This window comes from Aotus nancymaae, unplaced genomic scaffold (genome assembly GCF_030222135.1).
Source record: "Aotus nancymaae isolate 86718 unplaced genomic scaffold, 86718_ANA_hifiasm-v0.15.2.pri h1tg000016l, whole genome shotgun sequence".
Lineage (NCBI taxonomy): Eukaryota > Metazoa > Chordata > Mammalia > Primates > Aotidae > Aotus > Aotus nancymaae.
In genome coordinates, this window is record NW_026988428.1 from 33,504,074 (window position 1) to 33,530,810 (window position 26,737).

The 26,737-nt window shown below is 46.6% G+C and overlaps 1 protein-coding gene across 7 annotated transcripts in view; it reads right to left on the minus strand.

Moving 5' to 3' along the window:
• Positions 1 to 26,737, minus strand: part of FMNL3 (formin like 3) — a 61,452-nt gene that overhangs the window by 16,346 nt on the left and 18,369 nt on the right. For 6 of the 7 annotated variants that reach the window (XM_012441265.3, XM_012441259.3, XM_012441261.3 and 3 more), the window contains 4 exons: positions 6,633 to 6,716; positions 4,293 to 4,373; positions 3,995 to 4,071; positions 104 to 187 (listed from right to left, as the gene is read on the minus strand). In XM_012441265.3, coding sequence (XP_012296688.1) covers positions 104 to 187; positions 3,995 to 4,071; positions 4,293 to 4,373; positions 6,633 to 6,716 — 326 coding nt within the window. Of the gene's footprint in view, positions 1 to 103; positions 188 to 3,994; positions 4,072 to 4,292; positions 4,374 to 6,632; positions 6,717 to 16,056; positions 16,082 to 26,737 lie in introns of those variants that run through there. The other variant, XM_012441263.3, reaches the window with a different exon arrangement.

The following is a 26,737-nucleotide window of genomic DNA, read 5'->3' on the forward strand; positions in this document are numbered from 1 at the left end:
ATTTCCATCTCTACTGTTGAACTCTCGCCCTTTCTTATCAAAGTAGAATGGAACTATGTCCTCCCCAACTGGTCCCCAACCTTAGCCCTGGGGTGGTACTCACATGACAGAACACTGGGCAAAGGACAGGTAATCCACCAGCACATCCAGGCCTTTGTTTTCATCATTCAGAAACTCCCGCACCCACCTGAAGATAAAGGAAACACAGTGAAAGGGGTCTGCTGAAGTGGGTCAAGGATGAGGAGGGTGACATACCTCTGACCCAACACCTCCTCTTCCTGGAACCTAGCACCAGGCTAGGAAGATTCTGAAGATCAAAACCCATGACAGACCCATCCATGGTCAGGGACCTCCCCTAGGCAGGGGAGCCAGGGATGGGGAAAGTACAGGCCCTTCTAGTACCACTTGCTTTATCATGAAGATGCTTTAGACAAACAAGCTCCCAGGTACTCCCTTCTTAAGGGCCGTCCTTAAGGGCTCAATCATTTTCTGCATCCCTCCTTTACTGAGTAAAGGCATGTCTTACTCAGTGTTTGTTGGAAGAATTGAGGAAGTATCAGGAGCGTTTACTACAGGCCTGTGTGCAGAGCTGTGCTTGACCAAAGCCAGCAAGTCTCTAACTTGACTGAAGTCTCAGTCAAGACGCCAGCAGGAAGGGTCAAGGAGAGCTCTGGAACTGAGGCATCCTGGGGCAAAGCACTCTCTATCAAGTTTAAGGAGAGCAGTTTTGGAAAAGCAGTGAGCAAACAGAGATGTATAGGAGTTCTGTATTTAGTCACATCAAACCACAGAAGGCTTGGGGGATGATCAGGAACTCAAGGAACTCCAGGATGTCTATGACCACTCAGAGTCAACCTGAGGACTTGGGCCCCCCTCAGCCAGGAAGGTAGACAACAAAGCACCTAGGGACCATATCCCAGAGCATTTTTTTCCCTTCTGCTTTCAGTCCTTTTGGGCTGAGATATTCCTGGAATTAAAGTCAAGGGCAAATCTAGGGAGCTGTTTGTTATATGACAGGTTCATTCCATAGCACAGAGACATAAAACACTCAGGATGAAACCCTAATCTAGAGTGCTCTACTCCTTCAGAATTTCTGGTGGTCTTTATAGGAAAGCTCTGCCCAAACTGCCCTGCAGGGCCTCTTCTCCCCAACAGCTGGAAAACCAGCGCCATGTTGGCCAGCCACACCCCAAGCTACGAGGAGACTCTGGAGCTACAGCACCAGGCCCAGCTGAGATTTGGCAGTAGGCTCTGGCTGAAGCTGACTGACACCGGAGCTGCCTGAAGTTAGCTTCCTCTCTGGGGGCCAACAGGCCTGCTGTTTCCTGTCTGTCTGCTCTCCAGCTCCCCACCCCCTTCTCATTTCCTGTCTGAGTCTATACTGCTATTTCGGGATCTTGACACTTTGAGGAGAGGTTAAAGGGCGCTTAGGCAAGGCAGAGAAACCAATACAAACCAGGGAGAGAGGAGGAGCTGGAGAGGCTCTGGAATCCCACTTCCCAGGCTGCCCCTCTCCAGAGCCTGAGTTCCCATCTGCTGCTCCTGCATACCCAACTTCTATAAGCCCTGGGGCTGATTGGGCTGTGACCAAAGCAGGATCCTCCTCTCCCCACCTTGGCCTGGGTTCCTACCACCCTGAAGCACCCCCACGCCAGCCTGACAATCTGACAAACTCTTCCTGCCCAGAAATCCAGGAAAGATCCTCATCCTTCCACATAACTCTACCCAGAGAAGCCGCAGTTCAGATGGCAGGCATGCCTAAAATGCCAGGCACTGAGCTAATCCCTGGGAACAAAGGACCAGGTCCAGGACCTCTAACTTGTGTGCCAACGGCCAAGAGGCCCCAGGCCTGGGAACCACGCTGCTCTGGACCTAGCTCCTGACTAGCAGCCAGCGGGGCAGGCACCAGGTAGAGGGGGCAGGCAGAAGGGACTGTCATAGACTGCTCTGTGGCCTTCTCCCAAGAAAAGCACACCCAGATCCTCATATGACTTCAGCAAGACTTAAGAAAATAGGGCTGGGTACCAGTGGCTCTACTTTGGAATATCAAGGCAGAAGGATTGAACCTAGGAGTTCAAGACCAGCCTAGGAAGCAAGGCTAGACTCTGTCTCTACTAAAATATTTTTTTTTAAATGGCCAGGCAGACCGGGCACAGTGTCTCACATCTGCAATCTCAGCACTTTGGGAGGCCAAGACAGGCAGATCACTTGAGCCAGCCCATGAGTTCGAGACCAGCCTGGCCAACATGGCAAAACTCCATCTCTACTAAAAACACAAAAATTAGCTGGGCATGGTGGCACACGCCTGTAGTCCCAGCTACTCAGGAGGCAGAGGCAGGATGGTTTGAACCTGGGAGGCGGAGGTTGCACTGGGCCAAGATTGCGCCTGGGCAACAGAGCTAGACTCCGTCTCAAAACAAAATAAAATAAAATAAAATAAAATGGCCAGGCATGGGCGTGCGCCTGTGCTCCCAGCTACTTGGAAGGCTGAGATAGGAGGATCACATAAGCCCTGGAAATTGATGCTGCAGTAAGTCATGATCACGGCACTGCACTTCATCCTGGGCAACACAGCAAGACCCTATCTTAAAAGACAAACAAACAAATAGAAGATATAACAGCTGAGAGGGACAGAAGGGACCTATGGAGGAATGCAGAGTGGTAGGAGGCTCAGGGTGGCAAGTAGTGCTCAGGGTTGCCATCGGTGTCATTCTTGTCCTTACACACAGGGGTACTAAGCAGCCCTTGCCACTTTGTCCTTCCATGAAGGATTCACCAAACAAAGGAGGAGGCTTGACCATACCTTTCTCAGTGGCTTGGCTTTCAATATCTGGTTCACAGATGAAGTACAGAAGCCATACTCTGGCCAACAGAGCACAGTTACTGAGGCCAAGAACCATCCCTTTCCTGTTCTCTCCTGTGCTGTTTCCCTTGTGACTGCTGCTGCTGGCTATACACAGGTATCCCCTCCCTCTAAAGAACCCCAGGAAGGCTCGGCCTAGGGGTGGACAAGTGGGCCGCTGCTATGACAGGAGGGGAAAGGCTGATGATGACATTTGGCTCTCTCTACCCCACTGTCAGGAAGCCTGGGCACCCCGCCCCCACCCGGGCCTCTACTGCTCACTCACAAGTACTGGACATTTGTGCCAGGCCCTCTATCAGGTCTGTATCCCTGCCTGCAGTTCTACATTATGTGTTCCTCACTGTCCTTTTCTCATTGTCCTTTTGCATGAGCACACATATGCATACATATACACACTTTCTCTCTCTCACTTGCATATACCTTTGCTGATTACAGTTTCATAACACTGAGGCCAATACCCTCTTTCACTGTACCTCGCACATGAGCCCTTTGCTTGTTCAGCAATTCCTGGTTTCCCACACAGGGACTGGAAAAAAAGACTCACACAGTTCCTAGGGGCCCTATCAATAGGTTGGCAGCACCAGGATCTGTGAATATAGAAAACATGCAGCTCCTGGCCCCCATTGCCTTATATCTTTCCTGGTGCTTAAGGAAGCTTCTTCTGCTCATGAACTAAGATTGTCTTCTCCCAAACAAGCAAATAATCTTCCAGGCACCAAAAGGTCCAAATAGTTACCGAATGGGAACTAGGTCTCAGCTACCCAATACACTATGTTCCCCTCACCCTCAGCCTTCTCTGGGCCTGGCTTGGCCCAGCACCAAGACACAGGCAGACTCCAGTCTCAGCTGCTGTGGGAATGTCTTCCACTCAAAGCCACAGGCGGAGGACTCCAGGAGAGGCCCCAAGCTTGCCAGAAACATCTAGTCAGCAGCTGGCAAAGCTGAGGGGATGGAAAAGCCAGAAAAGAAACAGTCCAAAGCTCTGGGAAGCTAGAAGCCATTCAAGGGGCAACTCTGCCCCATGGCAGGGAAGATGAACAGGCACACCATTCTTAGAGGACACCAGATTCTGGGTGCCCAGCCAAGAGCCTGGGGCCAGGTGAAGAGGCTGTTGCAGCCAATCCAACTTACCCAATGTGGTTGGTGCGAAGAGAGATCTCCAGCTCCCTTAGTACTTTGGTTGACTCCTGAACCCTCCTCCTGAACTTCTGTAAAAAGGGAAGAAAAGGAGAGGAATACAAGCGGGCAGTTATAGACCTTCCCTCCATTACTGGCCAGCCACTCCAGGCCCCTGGCTACAGAACCCTGAAATCCAACTCCCATTGCTAAGAAACAAACAGATGTCCAATATCCAAGTCAAAGGGTTTGCCCCAAACCCCACAAGACTATAAAGGGCAACAAGATGGGGCCTCTCTGCCTCATACTTCACCTTCCGAGTTACACTGGGGTCCAAGAAGCTCTGGAGTTTCTGAATGTAAGTGTGGGGAGGATTCTTCACCTGGAATCGTTCCTGTAAGGGAAACATGCATATGCATATACACAAAGACAACCAGAGACCTGAGGAGGGCACTGAGGAAGCAGAGCACTCATAGTGTTCAGTGTGAGGGGACTCAGCCTCTCAAAGCTGTCACCTGGCTCTAGACATCATCCAAACTTGAGGTTCCCTTCCTTGACTTATTATCCCCAGGTGTTCCCATCTGTTACCAGCTCTTCCTCCTCTAATTAGAGCACCCTGAGCCTAAAATATTTTCCTGTGTCAAAAAGTATTTTAAAAGTGTGCTGCTTGCTACAAAGATGTTGGGGATTACAGAGTTGTGAACAGCACCCAAAATAAAAATATACTTGATTGGGCTTGGGAAGCCATGGCATGAGGACTGCTTGAGGCCAGAAGTTTGAGAACAGTCTGGATATCATAGCAAGACTGCCTCTACAAAAAAAATTTTTTTTAAATTAGCCAGGTATGGTGGCTACCACATGCCTGTAGCCCTGGCTACTTAGGCTGAGGTGGGAGAATCCCTTGAGCCCAGGAGTTTGAGGGTGCAGCAAAATATGATCATACCACTGCACTCCAGTCTGGGCAACAGAGTGTGATCCCTCTCTGAGAAAAAAAAAAAAAGACATGATTGGGAAATACTGTTCACTGCCTGGCCAACTAATAGATATGGGTTACGAAGGTCAAGGGGAGAGGAGCTTGGCCTTGTAGAATCCAGCTTTCTTAGCACTGAACTCTGCATTTGGGACTAGACTGGTTTTGCTGAACTAACACAGCTCAGGGCTGCAAACACTGCTTCTTGCCCAGACCCCAACAATCCAAAGCAACCTCAAATACTGAAGGCTACTTTCAGCAAGATCATCCCTTGATTCCCTTCTACAAAGGGCATGGGACCACGCCCTACTTTAGCCCAACCTCTTCATCTGACCCAAAAGGAAACTGAGTACCCCTTAGCATTCTGGTCCTATTAGGGCTGCCACCACCAAGATATCTGAAGAGTTGGTGGGTGGAGGGGTTGAAAAATGTCTAATAGAATGATACAATGTTAGAGAATAGGACCTAAAAACAAATGAAAGGAAAAAACGAAAGGTGTGAGAAACAGGTGAAATTATCTGACCTAGAAAATACTGAGAGATCATCAATAAAGAACCTCAATACCAAAGGATTACTATTCGCGAAACCCCTAGCAGGTGCTAACCAACTCCTCTTAATGCAGAACACAGGAAATGGACCTTTGGTGGAGAAGGGACTTGGACTAGGATCTCTGAAGCATAATCCGAGCTTATGTCAAGCAGCATGACCTGGGGAGGCAGTGGAACCGAACAGTTGGCAAAGACTTGGCATCTGCTTGCCTGAGCTCAACTCTGGCTTCATCACCTTCTAGCATTAGGCAAGTTACTGAGCCTTGGGTTCTTCATCTATAAAATACAACACTGTCTTCCACAGAGGGTTTTGTGATGATTAAATGAGATATTTCAATATGTGTAGAGTACTTGGTCCATAACAAGCACTCAATAAATGTTAGCTATTACGATTCCACTCAGAGCCTGAAAAGAAATAATAAAATTGTATATAGCAAAGTGCTGGGTAAACACACTACTCACACTCTGCCAGATACTTTCATTTCTACCAAGATGTAAAAAAGTAAAAGCCAATTTTCCCAGCCCTGCCTACAGGCCTGGTCTGAGTTCACAGACTCATGACTCATGATCTTCAACTGCATGCAGAGGAAAGAGCCAGGTCATATGTATCAGAAGATTCTCAACTCTGAGCAAAGTAATGATTTTTATTCTCTTCCAGCTCTAAACACCGTTCATGCAGGTAGAGTTTCCAGACCTTGACTCGTCTGAGATTTAGGAACAGACAACTAGAGCCTGGGGCTTCTCATTCCTAGAGGCCCTGAGATAATGATAAAAACCCTATTTCCCAGGGCTAAGATAGAGTGTGAGATCAACAGTCCTTTGAGTACCCTGTCAGGCATAGACTTGAACCTGCATGGCCAATCCTATACCCCAGATCTATACAAACCACCTTCACACTATTGCCCATTGGAATAAATCAAGACAGCTCTTTGTGGGAGACAGAGGGGAACTTGGCCTGCCGGCCCTGTCTCTGTTATGAGAATCCTCTTGGAAAAGAAAGTAAACACAGATGAGGCCAAGCTTAGGCCACGGTTTCTCAAGGAAGCCAAGGCTGCAGTCAATGCCTTTGGCCCCACAGCCTTAGCCAGCCCAAGACGTAACTTCCCACCTCCCTCCTCTTTCCCAAACCCCATACCTGGTCACAGATCAGATCCCACTTCTTCTCATTGTCATACTGCCGCAGGAGCCGGGCCTTGTCTGGAGGCAGATTCATGGAGCTCTGAGGAGAGAACCTGAGTCAACCATGCTGAAACCTCCCCCCATCTGGAAAAGAGAAAGACTAGACTGCCCACACCTTTCCCCTCCTGGGCCCTCAGACTTCACCCCGACACTCTATCGCTGATAAGGCAGGCTTGGAAAGGTGGAACAGTCCTCCAGCCTTCCCTTCATATTTAGTTGAGTTTGGTTGAGCCATGTTTTCCAAACCACTGGTCATGGGATCAATTCAAATCATTGAATCAAGTCAAAATTAACTTTATTTTAAATGAAAATGAGCAGATTAAAATAGAATTTCCCAGAATTCATTGCAAGTAGGAAGTATAAATAATGCTTTGTGAAGCTTTAGTTTCTATTTTATGTTTACACACAAATATGTCATATACATACATCATGCCATAAAATGTGACGGGAACATGAGACAGGTCAAAAAATTTGAAAAGCCACCAGGTTAAAGCAGCAATTTTTTTCAATTTGCTTTTCCCCCATAACCTGAGAGCTGGGCAACCTGCCTACACCATGCACTCCCATGGGTGAATCCTGAGCCACCCACAACCTATGTAGATGCTGTAACTCTGACCCTTTTGCCCCATCAGCATACAAGTGAATAAGGAAACATTAGCATGAAGATAACCACTTAAATTTTTTTAAGAAAATTTTTTTTTGGAAAAAATTCACAAAAGTACAGGACTTTAATTGTTAGTAGCAAATTGCTTATGACACATTTCCCAATTAATTAAGACACAGCAAAGCATCCTAACCCCTTGGCAAGCCACTCTAATATAGGCTATCTGAAGGACAGCCCAGGAATCATTTTATTTCGTTCACCACTGTTTGGTGACTGAATAAGGTATGAGACAGTGAGTAGGTGAAGCCTAAGGCATCCATGGACTAGCCCTATCCATGACAGGAGGCTACGTTCCCTACCTTTATCCCCATCCAGCTAAACCTTTCTTCTCATCAGTCTGGCTGTTTTGTTCCAGGTCACGGCCCTTACCTCTAAAGGCAGTCTAGGCCAGACGCAGTGGCTCACACCCGTAATCCCAGTACTTTGGGAGGCTGAGGTGGGCAGATCGCTTGAGGCCAAGAGTTTGAGACCAACCTGGCCAACACAGCAAAAGCCCATCTCTACCAAAAACAGAAAAATTAGCTGGACACAGTAGCGCACACATATAATCCCAGCTACTTGGGATGCCAAGGCACAAGAATTGCTTGAACCTGGGAGGCAGAGATTGCAGTGAGCCAAAATCATGCCACTGCACTCCAGCCTGGGAAACAGGAAAAGACTCCATCTCCGAAAAACAAAACAAAACAAAAGACAAAAAAGAATAGGCCAGCCGCAGTGGCTCATACCTGTAATCCCAGCACTTTGGGAGGCTGAGGCAGGCAGATCACGAGGTCAAGAGATTGAGACCATCCTGGCCACATGATGAAACCTCATGTCTCTACTAAAAATACAAAAGTTGGCCGGGCGCGGTGGCTCAAGCCTGTAATCCCAGCACTTTGGGAGGCCGAGGCGGGTGGATCACGAGGTCGAGAGATCGAGACCATCCTGGTCAACATTGTGAAACCCCGTCTCTATTAATACAAAAAAAAAAATTAGCTGGGCACGGTGGCGCGTGCCTGTAATCCCAGCTACTCAGGAGGCTGAGGCAGGAGAATTGCCTGAACCCAGGAGGCGGAGGTTGCGGTGAGCCGAGATCGCGCCATTGCACTCCAGCCTGGGTAACAAGAGCGAGACTCCGTCTCAAAAAAAAAAAAAAAAAAAAAAAATACAAAAGTTAATTGTGGCAGTGCCTGTAGTCCCAGCTACTCGGGAGGCTGAGGCAGGAAAACTGCTTGAACCTGGGAGGCAGAGGTTGCAGTGAGCCATGATAGCACCACTGCACTCCAGCCTGGCGACAGAGTGAGACTCCATCTCAAATAAATAAATAAATAAAATAAAGGCAGTCTGACATTTTAATTGGACCACTGTACCTGCTCCCTCATACTCTTGAATCAAGTATGATTCCCCACCCATGTGACTTCCCACAAATTTAGCTTCTTCCCCAGCATACTGTCAGCCACCTGGAAGGCTGCCTCTCATCTTTCTCTCCTTTAGCTACTGTCCAAGATCAGCTCTAACTCCCTGGTAACCCAAGCATGACCACCTCATTTACCTCTGCCCAATCCTTGGCATCCTCATCCCTGGACACGAACTGTGCGCATCCAGGGTCCTCAAGGAGTCATATAGGCCCTGCATTATTCCAAAAGAAGCAAACAAATCCTAGAAGGAGGTCCTCCAACTTTCAATGGAACCAAAAGAAAATCCTTAAACATTTACTCTATCATATTATCTATTTATTATATGTATATAACTCAGATATACTCTTAAACCAGCTGTATACTCATCTAGACCCTGAAGTGCTATGTCTATTCTTACCATCCCAGCTCCCAACATGCATCTAGTGGGGGCGGTAAGGTGATAATAAACCTATGGGTAAGAGGTCCCAGGTCTGAGCCCAGCTACTGGCTGGAAACGAGGTCACTATGGCTCCAAAAGGAAGTAGGGTTGAAGTCTTCGGCTGGAATTTATACATGAAAGAATTTAGGATCATAGAAGTGGGGCAGGTGACAGAAACAAGGGGAAGATAATCCCATATCACACCTCTCCCCATGGTTCCTGCTGCCCCACGCATCTGCTTGAACTTCCATAGGAAAGTGAGGCTGAGTCCTCCTCACAGTCTATGTAGTATGGATGGCAAGATGGTCAAAGACAAGCCTGGAATGTTCTCTCTGACACTACTTTGCTAAGGCCAATCTCAGCCTGTGTGGACAGCATGACAAGAGCAGGAGGCCTCAACAAAACAAGGACCCAAAGGTCAACCTAGAGCAGGTCTCCTAACTCAGCCTAACTGGGGCCAGGCTGCTGCCAGCTGAACTCAAGACTGAAATAAACAGAAGCAGTACTCAGGACTGGTCCTGGCTCTGTGCATATCCTAAAGACATCACTGCCATCTGATCATTTCCCCCAAGTCTGTGTCATGAAAATAGTTTTCTATTGTCTCCCCTGGAAGAAAGCTGCTGGAAGAGGGGCGGGAGCAGCCTGTCACTGCTGTGGCAGACACTGCATCCTGTCTATGCCAACTTCCTCCTTCATCCACCCACTGTCAGCTACTTCTCCACCAGGTGAACTGGTGAGGAAATGCTTGGTCCCCTCAGTTTGAAAAACTGGGCAAAGTCACCCCCTTGGGGAGTCCCAAGAGAGGAGAGGAGCTTGGAGAGGCACAGCAGGGACCTGGTCAAACTCTAGATCCCCAGGAAGGAGGGACTCCAAAGTATGGAGACAGGTGGTAGAAGCATGAAGTAGCTCTGACTATAGCCATATCCTCCTGTCTAGAGCTTTGGGTGGCACTTTCTTGACAGTGGCCCCAGACTCCTCTGCTTCTTCTGTGCTGAAGCATGACGGGGAAGGAGATGGGTAAGGGGAATTTCACCAAGCTCCAGCATTCTCAGAAGAAATGGGTCACTGGCTACCAGTGGGAACCACCTGCCAAGCGGGTATAAACCACAGCCTGGCCCGGACAGTTCTGTTCTCACTAGACAAGGGCATCAGGGCTTTTGCTTCCACCTGATAACGTGTATGAGTCTGGCAAGGCTCCAATGTCCTCAGGAAGCCACTCTGCCCTTAGGAATGACAACTTCCTGAGTTCTGGGGACAGCAAAGGAGCAAACTTGACACAGTTCCGGTCTCAGTCAAAGATTTGTTTCCTTGACATTTTTCTTCAGTGGTTCCACAGAGACTGCAGACTCCCAGAAGGCAGAAGCTGATATAAGTTCTTGCTAACTCCTCGTTGAGACCCTTGCTGAGCAGAAAGGAAGCAGTGGCTGTCTTGAAAAGGAGAGGGCACTAAATATGGGTGAAGTCAGAGGGCCCAAGATCAACTTTGGGCACTTCAAAGTTATTAAGCCTTGGTGAACGCATCCATAAACTGGAGATAATCTCACTACTTTACAGAGTTTAACTGAGGATTAAATGACAAATATTTTATATCTCTAAGTGTCTGGAACACTGTGGGTATTCAACACAGTCCCCCTCTCCTTCCTCCTGAAAATCTTGTGTAATGTTCTGATGTCCAATGGACCTGCCCTCTTGCTTCTAGGCTCTCTCTCTGCCTCCATCCCACCTTCAGCAACTGCTTCTCAACACTGACTACAGAGCAATCCTTTATCCCTTCACGGATGCTGCTCTGGCTTCCTCTAAGACTAGGCAGCAATTTAAGTATCATTATCCTGAGGGGTAGGGGACGTGGCAGGAGACTCCAAGGAAGGATTAAAGGAGGTAAGTCACAGCCAAAACAGTTACAATAGGAGATGTGAGGAAAAGAGGACGATGAACTCAAACTGAAAGCAACTCTGGAATTGATTCCTAAATCACTGGGAACCAGCAAAAAGTCTAATAATAAAAACCTATAACGGGAAGAAGCTGAAAGGCGTGGAGCTGGTGCTTCTCCAGCAAGGCTGCTCTGGTTTTACTGCCAGTTTGAGGCCAGGCAAATCTCCCTGCTTACTGGGGTCCATGTGAGCAAGGGTCCAGTACACCCAGGAAGGTTTCCTAACTCTCCACCTGACCCCTGACAGTCTCACTCAAGCCGAGGAGGAGAGAGGCAGCTCTGGTGGCAGAGGTTCCCTTCCCTTTCCTGCTCTGCACCCCCAGCCCAGTGAGCCCCTCCTCATTTCCTTCCCACTGCAGGGGAAGGGAAATGCCGGTGGGGTTTGGAGTTTCCTTCAAAGCTGTGAGCTCTGCTCTGGGACTTGCCCCTACTTTGATAGTCTTCTTGAGCCAGGCCTGGGGAAAACCCAACAAACAGATAGGAACCACCAAAAATTCCCAACTGTTTTTGTTGGTCGTAGCCAATTATGATAAATCTTAGGAACAGAGACAAAAATGGCACAGCTTCTTTGAGAGACTGGGAGAGAAACATTTGTAACGTTCCTAGGAAAAAAACTGTGGAGGCTTTAGGGAAGCTCCAGCAGGGGCTGTTTGTTTTGAGCAAATACAGAAAGTGAGAGGTAGTTTTATTAATGTTTTCCCTCTTGAACCACCTCCCACCAGGTTTCCTATGGCTGTCTTCTTCCAAGTGTGGCATCCCCAGCCCCCATGCTCAGCCCATGGGGATGGGGAGTCCTGAGAAACTGAATCTAGAACTGCCCCACAGATGTAATGAGTGGTGTCCTGGGCACCACACGCTTCTCAATGTGCTGCTTTGCCCCTGGCCACAGCTCCAAGTCCTCCCTAGCATCCACAGATCAGCCCTTTGAGCAGATATGGAAAGTGGCAAGAGAACACAACATTTGGGAGTCCAGAAGACTGCTGAAGGAGGGGCTGTAACACTGTGTTCCCACCCCATGTTCCCACTAGGATCCTCCTCACAAACCAACAGATCTGCCCCAAGCCAAAGGCAAAGCAGGCAACACAAGGCACAAAGGCCCATTACTAGCCACCAAAAGGACAGAGTGTAAGGAACGGCCTCCACATGTCTCTACTGGTGGGCAGTAGGCACAGCTGTGGCCAGTTGGACACTGCTCCCAAAGGGCGAGAGCCCAAGGAGGTGGGAGGTACCAGCTCCTGCTGCCTTGGCCCCTTGGCGGCCACAGCCAGTCCTGCCGCAGTAGCAGCTCCCAGACAATGAGAGTTATTTTCAGCCAGCACTTTAACACAAGCCAGCTGGCTAGTGTGCAGGGTGGGAGTCCTCCTCCACCCAGCCCGCCCAGATGGCAGGCCAGCCAGCCCAGCCCCATTGCCTACGCTGCTGCTGCCGCTGCCTCCACATCACTGTTTGTTTATCTCATTGTTCCAGCACAGCTCCTCCTAACTCCCCTCAAAACTGCAATCCTTTGTAAAAGGAAATCAAAAAATCAGAGTTTGATCAAAGGTCCAAGAGCTAAAATTTTAAAACGTCCAGACATGGGAAGCACAGCAGCCCCTCCAAACACCCACACTTTTCCCCAGCCCTCTGACTGGCTGGTGTAGCACAGGGGAGGAAATGGAACAGATGGATGGTCAGATCTCACTGCAGCTCTCACAGACCAAGGTCGAGCCTAGCTTTGCTGACAACCTGGAAAGACAAAGCTCAAGACCGCTCTCCTTGCCTTGACTCCCTCCCATCCTCCTCTCCAGAGCTCAGGTTTGGAGAAGATAACTTGACACAGACAGCCTGGAATGGGCTGAGTCAACTGTGAAAGGTTCTGGGCGAAGATCTATATCCTGTGGCAGAAAGGAAATTACAGAAATAGTCAATGACATTTGGCTGGAAGGACAGGCATCCCCCTGCCCTGGCTTGACACAGTGGGGGCAAACACTTCAGCTGTACCCCGCCCCGCACCATACCAAAGCACTCAAGAATAGAAAGGGTGGAAGGCAACAGTTACCTCCCTGGAGGTAGGCCTCCAGCCCTGTTCCTGCCAAACTCTACAGCCTCCCCAGGCCAGCTCCCCATTACTCCTCATCTCCCTCCTGTGATCCCACACACAGTAGCATGTGTGTACAAGTCTAGCCACACACAGCTTTCTCTAGGCCCCAGCTGTCCTTTTAGACATCTGAGCAAATTTGCTTAGGTACCACATGACAAAAGGCATAAGAAAAGTGGGTGCTCCTTAAATATCTGTATTAGCTTAGATTTGGCTTGCTGTTTTTGTTTAATTGAAACTACCATTCCATGGATGAGCTGCCAGGGAAAACCCAGCTCTCACAGGCTCAGAACCATGTCTGGAGAACGTGCTTCTGTGGTCACTGAGGACTCTGTAACCAGAAATGACTTGCTGGGCATTTACAGGCCAAGTCCCTGAGCAGTCTGGAAGAAGAAGAAATGGATTCACCAGATGTCTTTGGCTGAGCTCTGCAGTTCACACCAGGGAAGTCAGATGAAGGAGAGGTCCTAGAAGGCCAGCATCACTCAAACAAGGAGATGGCTTTTTCTAAATAGAATTATACCCCTGGAGCCCCTCATTCACCCTAGAGAATTCCTCCAAGGCAAAGCAAATTGGCCACATCCCCGAAGATGGTAAAGCCTCAAACTCTTCCCTCTGCCACACTGTTGCCTCATACCTGACATAAGATAACCTCTGCAGGTAACCCAGAGGCCCCCAAATCCCGATGAAGGCCACCCTTTCTGGCCTACCCAGTCAAAAAATACACAATCTCCAATAGCAGCTTCTGTTAGTGCTTCCCAACTGAGCACCTGGGCCCTAGTAAAAAGCTACTGCCACAGCAACTTGATCTGTCTATTGGCTCCTCAGCCCCTCCTCGTGGTTAGCCAGACCCACACACTCCCCAGTTACGCAGAATGGAAACTATTCCGCTGGGGGCAGCTTATTTTCCAAAGCCAAGGAGTCTTGGGGCAGAGCCTTGCATTCTCCCTGTAGCCAACCAGTGATCTCCCTCTCTTCATGAGGTTCTGTCCTCCCACCTGAGGAACCCAACAGGCAGTGCTACCTCTTAGAGGACACAATATTTCTGGGGTCACATCTCTCTCTCTCCCCATACCAACAGGTCCAGAGAGTCTCCCTCCCAAGGTCTCTCATCTATACTTGCCCTTCCATTCCCACTGTCACCACCTTGGTGGGCCGTTATTGTTCACTCACCGTCCTCTGGGAAAAGCTTCTAGCTGGCATCCCTACTTCCAGTGCTTCCCTCCCTGCCATCCTGGATATGAATGAAACTTTCAAACTTCCAAGCACATAAGATAAATCATGTTTCTCCTGGGTTCAGAAATCTTTTTTGTTCCTTATCATTTACACGAGAAAACCTGAGCACCTTGGCCTATTCCTCTTAGCGTCTTACAGTAAGAGCTTCTGAGGTAAGATTGTCTCCAGGCTGGCCCCAGCTTCTCTGACCAGCCTCATCCTCTCCCACTCTATGGAATCTCTCTCTCCTGGGACAGTCACTCTTCCCATTCCTTAACCCTAGGATTTGCTTGTAACTGATGTTTCCCTAATCTTCTGAATCTCTACCTACTACTTACTACCTGACTTAAAATTCAGCAGCTCTGTAACTACCCAACCTAAAATGATCAGCCCCTCTCTTGATCTCCAAGCGTAATCATATTTAAAGAATAAAATGGCAGAGACCTGCCTGTTGTCCCCCAACCTCTTCTCCACCTCTTCCTTAGTAGTGAAGCTTCAATGTTGAGTTGGACATCTGACAGCCTAGAATTAATATATTTCTCAGCTTCCCTTGCATTTAGGTATGGGTATGTGACCATGTGGGATGTGAACAGAAGTAGTGTGCACAACTTCTAAAAAGTATCATTAAAGGGAGGGAGTATACCCTTCTTTTCTCCTTTCTTGTATCCTAGTTGGAATATAGACAGTGGCTGAACCTTCAACGACTATTTTGGACCATGAAGTGACCTTGGAAATGAAGTCCACATGGGTGAAATAACAAGACAGAAAATACCAGGTCACTGATACCACGGACCTTTAGCACAAACTGAATGTGTTTCATAATGGTTTTCTTTTTTTTTTTTTTTGCATGTTTCCTCTATTCACAACTACAAGGAACATAAACTCCTTAAGGGTAGTGGCCTTGTCTTATCTTTCTTTATGTGCAGGTGCTTAATAAATAAGTGATTGATCCTGCTACTACCTCTCCTACCACCAAGTCCCTTATTCAGTCTCCTGGCTAACTGGGGAAGTAGAGGATCCTTTAACTTCTTACCACTGTCCTTACTATTTCTGGGCTCTCTTATCTATAATCTGTCTTATGTGCCATAGCCCAAATCATTTTATATATTGCTTTCCCCTCAGTAAACTCCTACTCTCATTCTGAGTTTCAACTTGTCTTCAGTTTATGCCACAATCTAAGCCACTTCTCTGCTCTTCTCTTTAACCAGACTCTTATAACCTGCTAGAACACAGGCTTCTGAGCACAGGAATCACTATCAGCTTGTTTACCGCTGTAATAGGCGCACAATAAAGACTGGGCAAATGCAATTTCTCCATTCATATACTGCTTCTGTTTTCTACTCCACTGTACCCCAGATTAACTCCTTTCAAGTTGCCAGCCATGCTCCACCTCCAATTCACAACAGCTGAAATCTATCATCTCTAGCAAATCCTTCATAAGTGACAGTAGTAACATCCACACCCCCAACAGTGTCTCCACATATCTACTAATTATTTTTAAATGTGTTCATGGAATTGTGACTCATGGTTAATGTTTCTTGACCTTTTCTTGGACGATCAATAAATATGTTTATCATAAATCTCAGTGACACTCCTGGAGGCATGTATACAATGTAGTGGTTAAAGCACTAACCGGGAAGCCACACTGCCTGGGTTTGAATCCTGGCTCCACTACTTACTAGTTGTGAGGCCTTAGGAGAGTTATTTAATCTCTATGAGCCTCAGTTTCCTCACCTGTAAAATGGAGGCAGGAATAACAGTACTTACCTCATAGTGTTGCTGCAATGATTAAAAAAATTAGTATATGTAAAACATTCAAATCAGAACCTATATAGTAAATGTTATAAATAATGCTAGCTATGTTTTTTTGGGTTTGGTTTTTTTCATTCAACATTTAGCTGGAAAACAACTATATGCCAAGCACAAGCTAGAATCTGGCGATATCAAAATAAATAGGGTATGTAGTATGATCACTACATTCAGGAAGTTTATATCCTGAGGAAAGGTAGACATGCAAATCAGAGGTCACTAGAGATAGCATTGCTATAAAAGAGGCACATACAGTACTGTGGGATCCCAAAGAGGTAACATCTAATCACACTGCAGAGTCAAGTAAGGCATAAGCTTCCTGAAAGAAATGTCACAGGATTTAGTTTTTTTTTTTTTAGACAGGGTCTTACTTTGTCATCCAGGCTGGACAATCTTGGCTCACTGCAGCCTTGACCTCCCAGGTTCAAGCGACCCTCCTGCCTCAGCCCCTCAAGTAGCCAGGACTACAGGTGCTCACCACCACACCTGGTTAATTTTTGTACTTTTAGTAGAGACAGGGTTTTGCCAATTGGCCAGGCTGGTCTTGAACTCTAGGACTCAAGTGATCCTCCCAAAGTGCTAAGATTACAGGCATGAACCACAGCGCCCTACTAGGAATTAGTCTTAAATATCAAGCAGGAAGGAATCAGACAAAGGCAAGAGTGGAAGGGAAGATGGTGATATTCTAGGCAAGGAGACAGCATTTGCAAATACGTGGCAACATAAAACACCATTACAAATCCAGGAGGCTGTAAGTGATTTACTACAAAGGCATGAAAGTATGTATGAGGAACTTACAGCAGGCAGGAAAGTCAGATGACAAAAAATATGATGAGCTAAGTAAGTAGGTGGCATAAGAGGGATAATAATAATAACACGACTAAAATGAAAATAGTAATAACAAAAAAGCTAACATTTATTGACAGAACTGTGATAAGCACTCTACATGAATTACCTGATTTAATTCTCAAAACAACGATATAAAGTCCTATGAAGTAGGGACTATCATTATCCCTATTTTACAAGTGAGGAAATAAAGGCTTGGAAAGGTCATGGAACTTGCACAGCATCACGAAGCACGCATATGGTGGAGCTGGGATTTGAACCCAGGTCTGATCCCAAAGCTAGAGCTTTTAACTCCTCACAATGCCTCCTCTGAGACAGTGAATCGTATTAGCTCTTCTTTGCACCTTTCCAAACCCTTCAGGACCAACCTGCACCATCTCAACCTTCCTCATAGAACCTCTCCCAAACAACTCAGATCTCTGTGCATTCCTTCCTCTGAATTTCTGTGGGTTTTCTGCCCTAACCTCCCATTAGCACTCATATTCAATCATTCCTTGAACAGCATTTGTGTCTTTTTTTTGAGACTGGGTCTCACTCCATCACCCAGGCTAGAGTGCAGTGGCAAGATCTTGGCTCACTGCAGCCTTGACCTCCTGGACTCAGGTGATTCTCCCACCTTAGCTTCCTGAGTAGCTAGGACTACAGGCATGCAAAACCACGCCTGGCTAATAATTTTTTGTTTTTTATAGAGACAGGTTTCACCACATTGCCCAGGCTGGTCTCGAACTCCTGGGCTCACGCAACCCACCCACCTTGACTTCCCAAAGTGTTGGGATTACAGGTATAAGCCACAGCACCCAGTAACATTTATGTCTTCTATGTACCATGCACTGTGCCAACTGGGGGACCTGTTTTGCCTTGTGATAACTCTTGTATATTTACAAAGAAGGGGGGAACTGAAGCTTATAAACATCTACTCTGGATCAGGATGGTGCTAGACCCTTCAATTACAAGATTCCATGGAAAAATCACTTCTCTCTCATATTGTTATTTGAGAGAAGTGATTTTCATATTTTATGTTATTTCCTGAACTAGACTATAAGCTTCTTGAAGACTTTGCCTTGAGTACATTTGTTCCTAGACAAGTATGCCTGGCACACAGAAAAAGTTGAATAGATACTATGGGCTGTCCAAAGGGACAGCAGAGGCCATTTTGGGGGGCAGCACCAGTGCACTGGCCTAGGGCCCAGTTCTGGCTTTCCAGGAGTCTCATGACAAATCTAAGAGCTTATTATAAAGCTATAAAACTTAATGAATCCCTTCCTACTTCCAGACACATGTGGGAGAGGCATGACTCCTGCTTTATAGAAAGATAAACTGAGGTCTAGCACAGGCACACATCTGTCACAAGTTGTATCAGCCAGGAGGCTCTACAAGTACTGTCTCTCCTTGGTTTCAAATGGAGATACATCCTCAGTGCCTCAGTGCTTCTATCCTCTTTTGGGAGGAATCCTAATGACCTCGGTCTGCTCTAGATCTATAAGCTGTCATCCCAATGGTGTCCCCTCTCATGCTTTGAAGGCTAGAACTTGACATAGAGGTCTAGGCTACCCACAGCCCAGTGCTATTTTTGAGTTGTTTCAGATTTTTTACATCTCATTTGATTGTCCAGCTAGGAAAAAACACCTCTTTGGATTTAGCCTTTTGAGAGTTCCCTCCCCACGACCCAAATCTTCTCTGCTTCTTGAAAATTCTGGTGTCCTAAGTGTTATATTCACTAGGGAACAGCGATGAAAAACATTACTGTGCATCTCTTATATGCCAGGCACTTTTCTCACATTATCTCACGTACTAATCTCAATAATCACTGGAGGTAAATATTATACCTATTTAACTGATGAGGGAAATAAGAATCTGAGACCGGCCGGGTGCGGTGGCTCACGCCTGTAATCCTAACACTTTGGGAGGCTGAGGCAGGGGATCACCTGAGGTCAGGAGTTTGAGACCAGCCTGGCCAACATGGTAAAACTGCATCTCTACCAAAAATACAAAAATTAGCCAGGCATAGTGGCATGTGCCTGTAATCCCAGCTACCTGGGAGGCTGAGGCAGGAGAATTGCCTGAACCCGGGAGGCAGAGGCTACAGTAAGCCGAGATCACGCCACTGCACTCCAGCCTGGGTGACAGAGCGAGTCTCTGTCTCAAAAAAAAAAAAAGGAATCTGAGACCAACTGGCTCAAGGTTACACAGAAAGTAGTAGAACGTAAATTCAAACCCAGATGTGTGGCCTCCACCATCCAGGCTTTTCTACCATGCTCACCCATCTCCTTACTAAGAAAACAAATCTCTTTCTCTAACTTGAGAAGGTCCAACTTAATTTATCTGACTGGCTTTGGTTGATCATTACACAATGCCTCCCTGTTCTGCACAACTGAGTGAAACCAGCTGAACTAAGTATGTGTGCTGAACACCTGAAGTTCAAACCTTAACAAACAGGGAGACCGTGCACAGCACAGAGACAAAGAAATTGTCTGCTTGGACACAACCTGGTGACAAATCCCTTAACATCTGAATAGCATTTTAAACTTTCTAGTACAGCACAGGCTTTGGAATCAGGGATAACCTGGATTTGAATCCTGGTACTTTTCATGAGATAGTCGAAAAGTTCTTGCTCTACCACCCAGTCTGGAGTGCAGTGGTGCGAGCGTAGCTCCCTGTAGCCCCAAACTCAGGGGCTCAAGTGATCCTTCCACTTTAGCCTCCAAGTAGCTAGGACTATAGGCATGTGCCACTATACTTAGCTAATTTTTTTTTTTTTCACTTTTTGTAGAGACGGGGCCTTGCTATGTTGCCCAGGCTGGTCTTGAACTCCCAGCCTCAGCAATCCTTCCACCTTGGCCTCCCAAAGTGCTACAATTACAAGTGTGACCCATCATGCCCAGCCAAGGAAGGTTGTGAAACTTCTTTGAACTTCAGTGTCTTCATCTATAAAATACGGATTATATCTACCTCTTATAAATGAATAAAAGGGATTTTGCACAGTGCCTGGCACAGGAGAAAGACTCTATAAGTGGTAACTGGAATGGCCTACTCCAGGAGTCTCATTTGACTCAAGTTAGCTTCTCAGTACATATACAAAATATAATTTCATACTTTTTTTTAGAGACAGATGGAGTACAGCAGTATGACCATAACTCACCGTAACCTTGAACTCCGGGACTGAGGCAAACCTCCCACATCAGCCTCCCAAGTAGCTGAGACTACAGGTGTGTACCATCATGGACATCTATTTTTATTTTTTTATTTTGGTAGAGACAAGGTCTTGCTATGTTGCCCAGGCTGGACTTGAACTCCTGGCCTCAAGTGATCCTCCTGCCTTGGCCTCCCAAAGCACTGAAATCACAGGTATGAGCCATTCTGCCCAGGCTAATTTCATAGTACTTTAAAATATATAAAAGAGTATATACGTATAGCTGAATAGTATAGGTTAAACATACGTAAAGTACAATTCCCTTATGTCACGTGATCTAATAATTCTTTAGGTTAGAGCAGTTGCACCCTTGCCCCTTCAAAATCAAGAAACCAACAGCCACCAGGGAATTCACAGGAAAACTGGGACCAGAACTTAGTGAAACAAAGTCAAGTCACTAAGCTGCTTTGCTATTTGAGCAGCTGAGTGATCTGGGACAATTCTAACCTTTTGGGGACACAGTTTTGTTATCTGTGGAGAGATCTGGGAGAGATTTTGCCAGATCATCTCTAGTGTTCACACCTCATCTCAGATTCCTCACTTTCCCAACTGTCTCCTAACTTCCTCAGGTCCACTTCTGCCACAAATCACTATTTTTGGCCCCCTCAACTAACTACTCTTCTCAACAACTGTGCTTCTCTCCTTGTGACAGGACGCAAGTCCTAGGAGTTACCCTCCCCATCACTGAAGGGCTGTGCTGTGAGACTATAGAGAAAAGCTCAAATTCGTATTTGACAGTAGACATGGATGACTCTCAAATATGTATTTCTAGCCCAGACTTCTCCTTTGAGATTCAGCTTTAAATATTCAATCCCCATTAGACATTCTACCCAGACTTCCACAGGCTGTGTCTCAAAGTGGCCTCATCACTTTCCCTTCTAAGGTATTTCTTCTACTGTGTTCCCTTGCTAGAGCAGTTAACTCTATCCAACTAATTTAGCAAGCTAGAAATCTGGGTGCCATCTTCAATTCCTCCCTTCTCCCTCATCTTTATCCTCTCAATGTAAAATCTGATCAGCCATCAAAAATTGAAATAAAATCTAATCATCAGTCATCTAATCAGTCATGAAAATTTAACTATTAATAGTTAACATTTATTTGACTGTCCCATCACCTCCATTGTGCAAACTGGTCCCAGTTTAGGCTCCCATCATCACCACCACAGAGCCAAGGCCTCCCACTCAGCTGCCCACCTCCAATTCTGATTCCTTGCCGTCGCTGCCAGACTGACTTGCCCACAACTCTCAATCTGACTATGAAACATATGAAGCACAGTCTCTTTTACATGGCATTCAAAGCCCTCCTGACCACTTTATCCCTGCCTCCCACAAGTCTCTGCCTTACACTTCACACTTCAACAGCACTGAGCAGCTGTGTGAGGATTCTCTGAACACATCATGCTGTCTCACCTTAATGCCTCTCTACCTGGAATGCTTTCTTTCCCAAACTTCCGTCCAACTCCTAAATACCCTTTCAGCCAGCAGAGATTTCCTTCTCTGGGCAGTATTCCCCAAGCCACACCTCTCTACTGTGCTCTTCCGATGCTTCCTGAATCTCTATGGAATTGCACTTAGACAGCTGTATGTTATACTTGTGTATTTAATATGTTTGTCTCCCCCTCTAGACTGAACTCCTGGAGGCAGGATGACTGTCTTAGTCACCTTTATTTCTCTAGCTTTCAACACAATTCTAAGCACTTGTTGAGTGAATGAGTACTAGGCTGTACTTGGTGAGTCTTTGAGGGCTGGTATCTTGCCCCCTCTCTATCTCCAAGCAAAGAAAATGACACCTTTAGGAAAAAAAAAAAAGAAAATGACACCTTAACAATTCTAGGTTCATCACCTCAGAGGCCCTCCTGAGTGCTGATGTGAATCTTTAGCTGTCTTGCCACATAATAAGGCTCTCTGCCCTCTTGCCTCCAAGACAATCAGAAGTAGCTGGTAGTGCTTTTGTACTGTTATGACACCAACTTGACATTCCCCTGGATCTGTGGGCAACAAGCACTAGATGCTTTCTTTTCAATTCTTGGAAAGAATCAACTGAGAAGCCAAATGCTACTGGACACTGTCTAGCTGGTTATCCTCCAGCTTCTGAGATTATGCTCAAAACTTTTAACAAGGATATTCTAGGGAAATGACAGATAAATGTTTTGGGACGCCACCAGGACCTGTTGCCCTATAAATGCATAAGAGATTCTTAATTCCTTAGTCACCCACCATGCCAGCAATAATTAAGCCCAAAGGGAGCAATTAATAGCTGTTATTGGACCATCAATCTGGAACTCATGCCAGATGCCATCAGAAAATAATCTGCAGACATGAGCTCTTCACAAGGGAACAGATTCACCAAGTGCCCTGCCTGCCAAGGGTCTGAGGATAATGAGTGCTTGCTTATGTGAGGCTGATTCTGCTGAGTGGCAAGTAAAACAAAATAACCACAACCACAAATGAGAAGTATGTCCAAAGTAAGGGGCCCAAGCATACTCTGGATACAGAAGGGGTTCAAACAAAGATGCTCTTTCCTGGTTAGATATCTCTGGCTCATCCATTCTAGAACATTGTCTGGGCCTCACTTCAGCGCTGGCATTGAGGGGAGGGGTGTATGTGGTCTCCAGTCTACAAAATGAGCCCACGTAACAGCAACTCCACCACCCCAGAGTTCAATAAAATCCCAGGAGCACAGGTCTCAACCTCAGCTGGTCTATCATAGTTTTTTTTTTTTTTTTTTTTTTTTAATGTCCCAGAAGCTGAAAAGGTCTATCATAGTTTTAACCTTAGTAAAAAACTCCAGTTCAGAAAGCTTTTAAAATAAGGTCCAGGCCAGGAGCAGTGGCTCAAGCCTGTAATCCCAACACTTTGGAAAGCCGAGGCAGACAGCTCACTTGAGCCCAGGAATTCGAGACCAGCCTTAGCAAATGATGAAAGCCTGTCTCTACCAAAAATACAAAAATTAGCCGGGCATGGTGGTGTGCTGCCTATAGTCCCAGCTACTCAGGAGGCTGAGGCAGGAGGATCGCCTGAACCCAGGAGGCAGAGGTTGCAGTAAGCCAAGATCGTGCTACTGGACTCCAGCCTGTGAGACAGAGTGAGACCCTGTCTCAAGTAATAATAATAATAATAATGGGGTCCCTCCATGGTTGCACAAGAGATAAAATGTGCTAAAGGGCAGGCCAACAAAAGCCAAGAACTACCCCAGTACCTGGAGGTCCCTAAAGCCTGTGGAAAGGTCATGACTAGACCAACATTATTGAGTAGAAAAGAAAGGTGACAAGTATGTGCAGTTCACTGATTTCACAGCTTTGAAGTACAGAGAAACAGTTTCTACCCATCAACAATAATTCTTATTTCTTAAATATTTTCGTTAGGCTCCTCGATACCAGATCTCTGATTCAAGAGGTTACTGGCCTTCAAATAATATTTCTATTTAAGGCTAGATGTGGTGGCTCACACCTGTAATTACAGCACTTTGAGAGGCCAAGGCAGGCAGATCACTTGAGCCCAGAAGTTCGAGACCAGCCTTAGCAAATGACGAAACCCTGTCTCTACCAAAAATACAAAAATTAGTCGGGCATAGTGGCGGGCGCCTGAAATTCCAGCTACTTGAGAGGCTGAGGCATGAGAATCACTTGAACTGGGAGGCAGAGGTTACAGTAGGTTGAGACTGCAGCACTGTACTCCAGCCTGGGTGACAGAGTGAGACTCAGTCGCCAAAAAAAAAAAAAAATATATATATATATATATATATATAAAATGCTTTGGGTGTTTTTTGGAGGGGTTTGAGACATGGTCTCACCTTGTCACCCAGGCTGGAGTGTAGTGGCATGATTATAGCATACTGGAGCCTCAGTCTCCTGAGCCCAAGCAATCCTCCCACCTCGGCCTCCAAAGTAATGGGATTACAGGCATGAGTCACTGTGCCCAGCCTTCTACTTAAAATGTACTGAGCACCCTTTATGCCAGTCACTGAGCCCCACAACTCTTACAAAAGGCCTGGCTGAGCACCCAGACATGGGCAAAAGGAATCCATCCTTACACTCCTTGCAGCTGCTTCCCAGACCAGACTTCCTACTCCTCCTCAAGCCCAGAACACACAGAGTGACTTCAGGAAATCTTGAGAGAATCAGACTTGACAAGCCTATGAAAGACAAGTACCTATTTACAGTTAATCAACACCCTGCCCAGCCCTGCAGACAGTTCTGACAACTGGAGCCAGGTAAGAAGCAACCACAGGCTCTGTTTCCCACCCAGACTGGCTGCACTGCCACAGGGAGCCCCGTCCTTGGAGACATACTCAGGCACTGGGATCTTTAGATAGCTCACCTCCCAAAACTGCCTGATCATCTTACCATCTTATCTAAATATCTCCCCCGTTACTCTCTCTTTCTTGTTTTTTAAGAGATGGGGTTGCCAAGGTTGGATTCAACCTCCTGAACTCAAGGGATCCTCCTGCTTCAGCCTCCCAAGCAGCTGGGACTACAGGCACATGCCACACCTGGCTGTAACCCCCAATGACCATCTATCTCCTTATCTTACCTTCTTTTTCTTCATGGCACTTCCTGCTATTTAACATAATATCATATACCTGTATATTTGTTTATTGTTCTCCCCAACAACAATGTGAATGCTATGAGACTGGCTTGTCTCTTTTGTTCACTGTGGTATCACTAATGTCTAAAATACAGAGGAAACACTCAATAATAGTGGTTGAATGAATAAATGAGTGATCATTCAAACATTTTAAAACTCTGCTTCCATCCTAGTGGGGCTACATGAGACACAAGACTGAATAATGCCTACTTCCCAGAAAGCCCTATAAACCTGTTGTTGAACCCTAACATCCCCTCCAAATAACTCCCTAAAGTCCCCCACATCTCACTCTCAGGCCCACAAACCCTAACTCACCCCAGAGTAAGTATTAAAGAGAGAAAATGGAGCAGCACCCAGGGAGGAGACACATTTTTCCTTCAGTTAAGTATAGTCTAGAACCTCTGCAAATTAAAAGCTCCCTCTTCACTGAATCCACTCAGCTGTAGTTATAGGTCACACTTTTTATTTTTGTAACCAGCCAACCCACCAAATTATAGGCTCAAGCCACTGGCAGGCATGCCAAACACTGGGGCCAGCCTAGCCTAGCAGAGGCACTGCCCTTTCTGGCCTGAGAGGGGATACAGGAGTGAGGGCTGAGCACCAGTCAAACCTGAAAGGGCAAAAGGCATCATTACCCTGTTGGGCATAATCTAGCGAGAAGCCTGGATCTCACTCAGGCCAACCTGCTGCCCACAAGGAAAACAGATTCCAGGATTCTCCACACAGCAACCAAGAGAACACTTAATATTATGAAGCACACCTAGAAGTTTCCCTACAATTAATGTCCAAACTCCTTACCAAGGCCAACAAGGTCCCACATGATCTGGGCCCTGCTCACCTTTCTTATGCCTTCTCAGACTCTCCTCAGCATCCTTGTCAACCAGTCTGACCTCCTTACAGGTCCTCAAATGTGCAATGTTCTTTCTTTTGTTTTTTTTTTGGAGACAGAATCTCACTCTGTCACCAGGCTGGAGTGCAGTGGCACAATCTTGGCTCACTGTAACCTCCGACTCCTGGGTTCAAGCAATTCTCCTGCCTCAGCCTCCCGATAGCTGGGACTACAGGCGCGCGCCACCATGCCCAGCTAATTTTTGTATTTTTTTAGTAGACACGGGGTTTCACCATTTTGGCCAGGATGGTCTCGATCTCTTGACCTCGTGATCCGCCCGCCTTGGTCTCCCAAAGTGCTGGGATTACAGGCGTGAGCCACCGTGCCTGGCCAAATGTGCGAAGTTCTTTTCCACCCCAGGGCTTTGCAAAAGTTGTTCTCTTCATAGAAAACCCATCCCCTAGATTTTTTTAAGACGGAGTCTCACTCTTGTCACCCAGGTTGGAATGGTGCAGTGGCATGATCTCAGCTCACTGCAACCTCCGCCTCCTGGGTTCAAGCGATTCTACTGCCTCAGCCTCCTGAGTAGCTGTGATTACAGGTGCCCACCACCACGCCTGGCTAATTTTTGTACTTTTAGTAAAGACAGGATTTCATGTTGGCCAGGTTGGGGTTACGGGCATGAGCCACCGCGCCTGGCCCTGTATCTTTATATATGGCTATGAAAATGGCTTGTGGTGAGTGGGTCTTCAAGAATGAAGCAAAGAAACTGCTAAGAAGTCCATTACAATAGACCAGGCAGGAGCTGAGGATCAACTACAGTAGTGGTAGTACAGACAGAGAGAAGGTGAGAGGGACAGCACCCCAGAGTAACTCTTAAGTGCTTGGCCTGGATTAGCTGGAAGAGTGCCATTCCCCCAAAAACACAGTGTATAAGAAAAAACTAGCAGGTAGAAAGTAGCTCACAAACATTGGACACTGTTACTAAGCAATGAGATATATTTATTGAGCATCTACTATGAACAAGGCATTGTTAATAATACAAATTACGTAGTACAAGACAACATTTTGCCCTAAAGGACAGCAAAAAATGGGCTTGG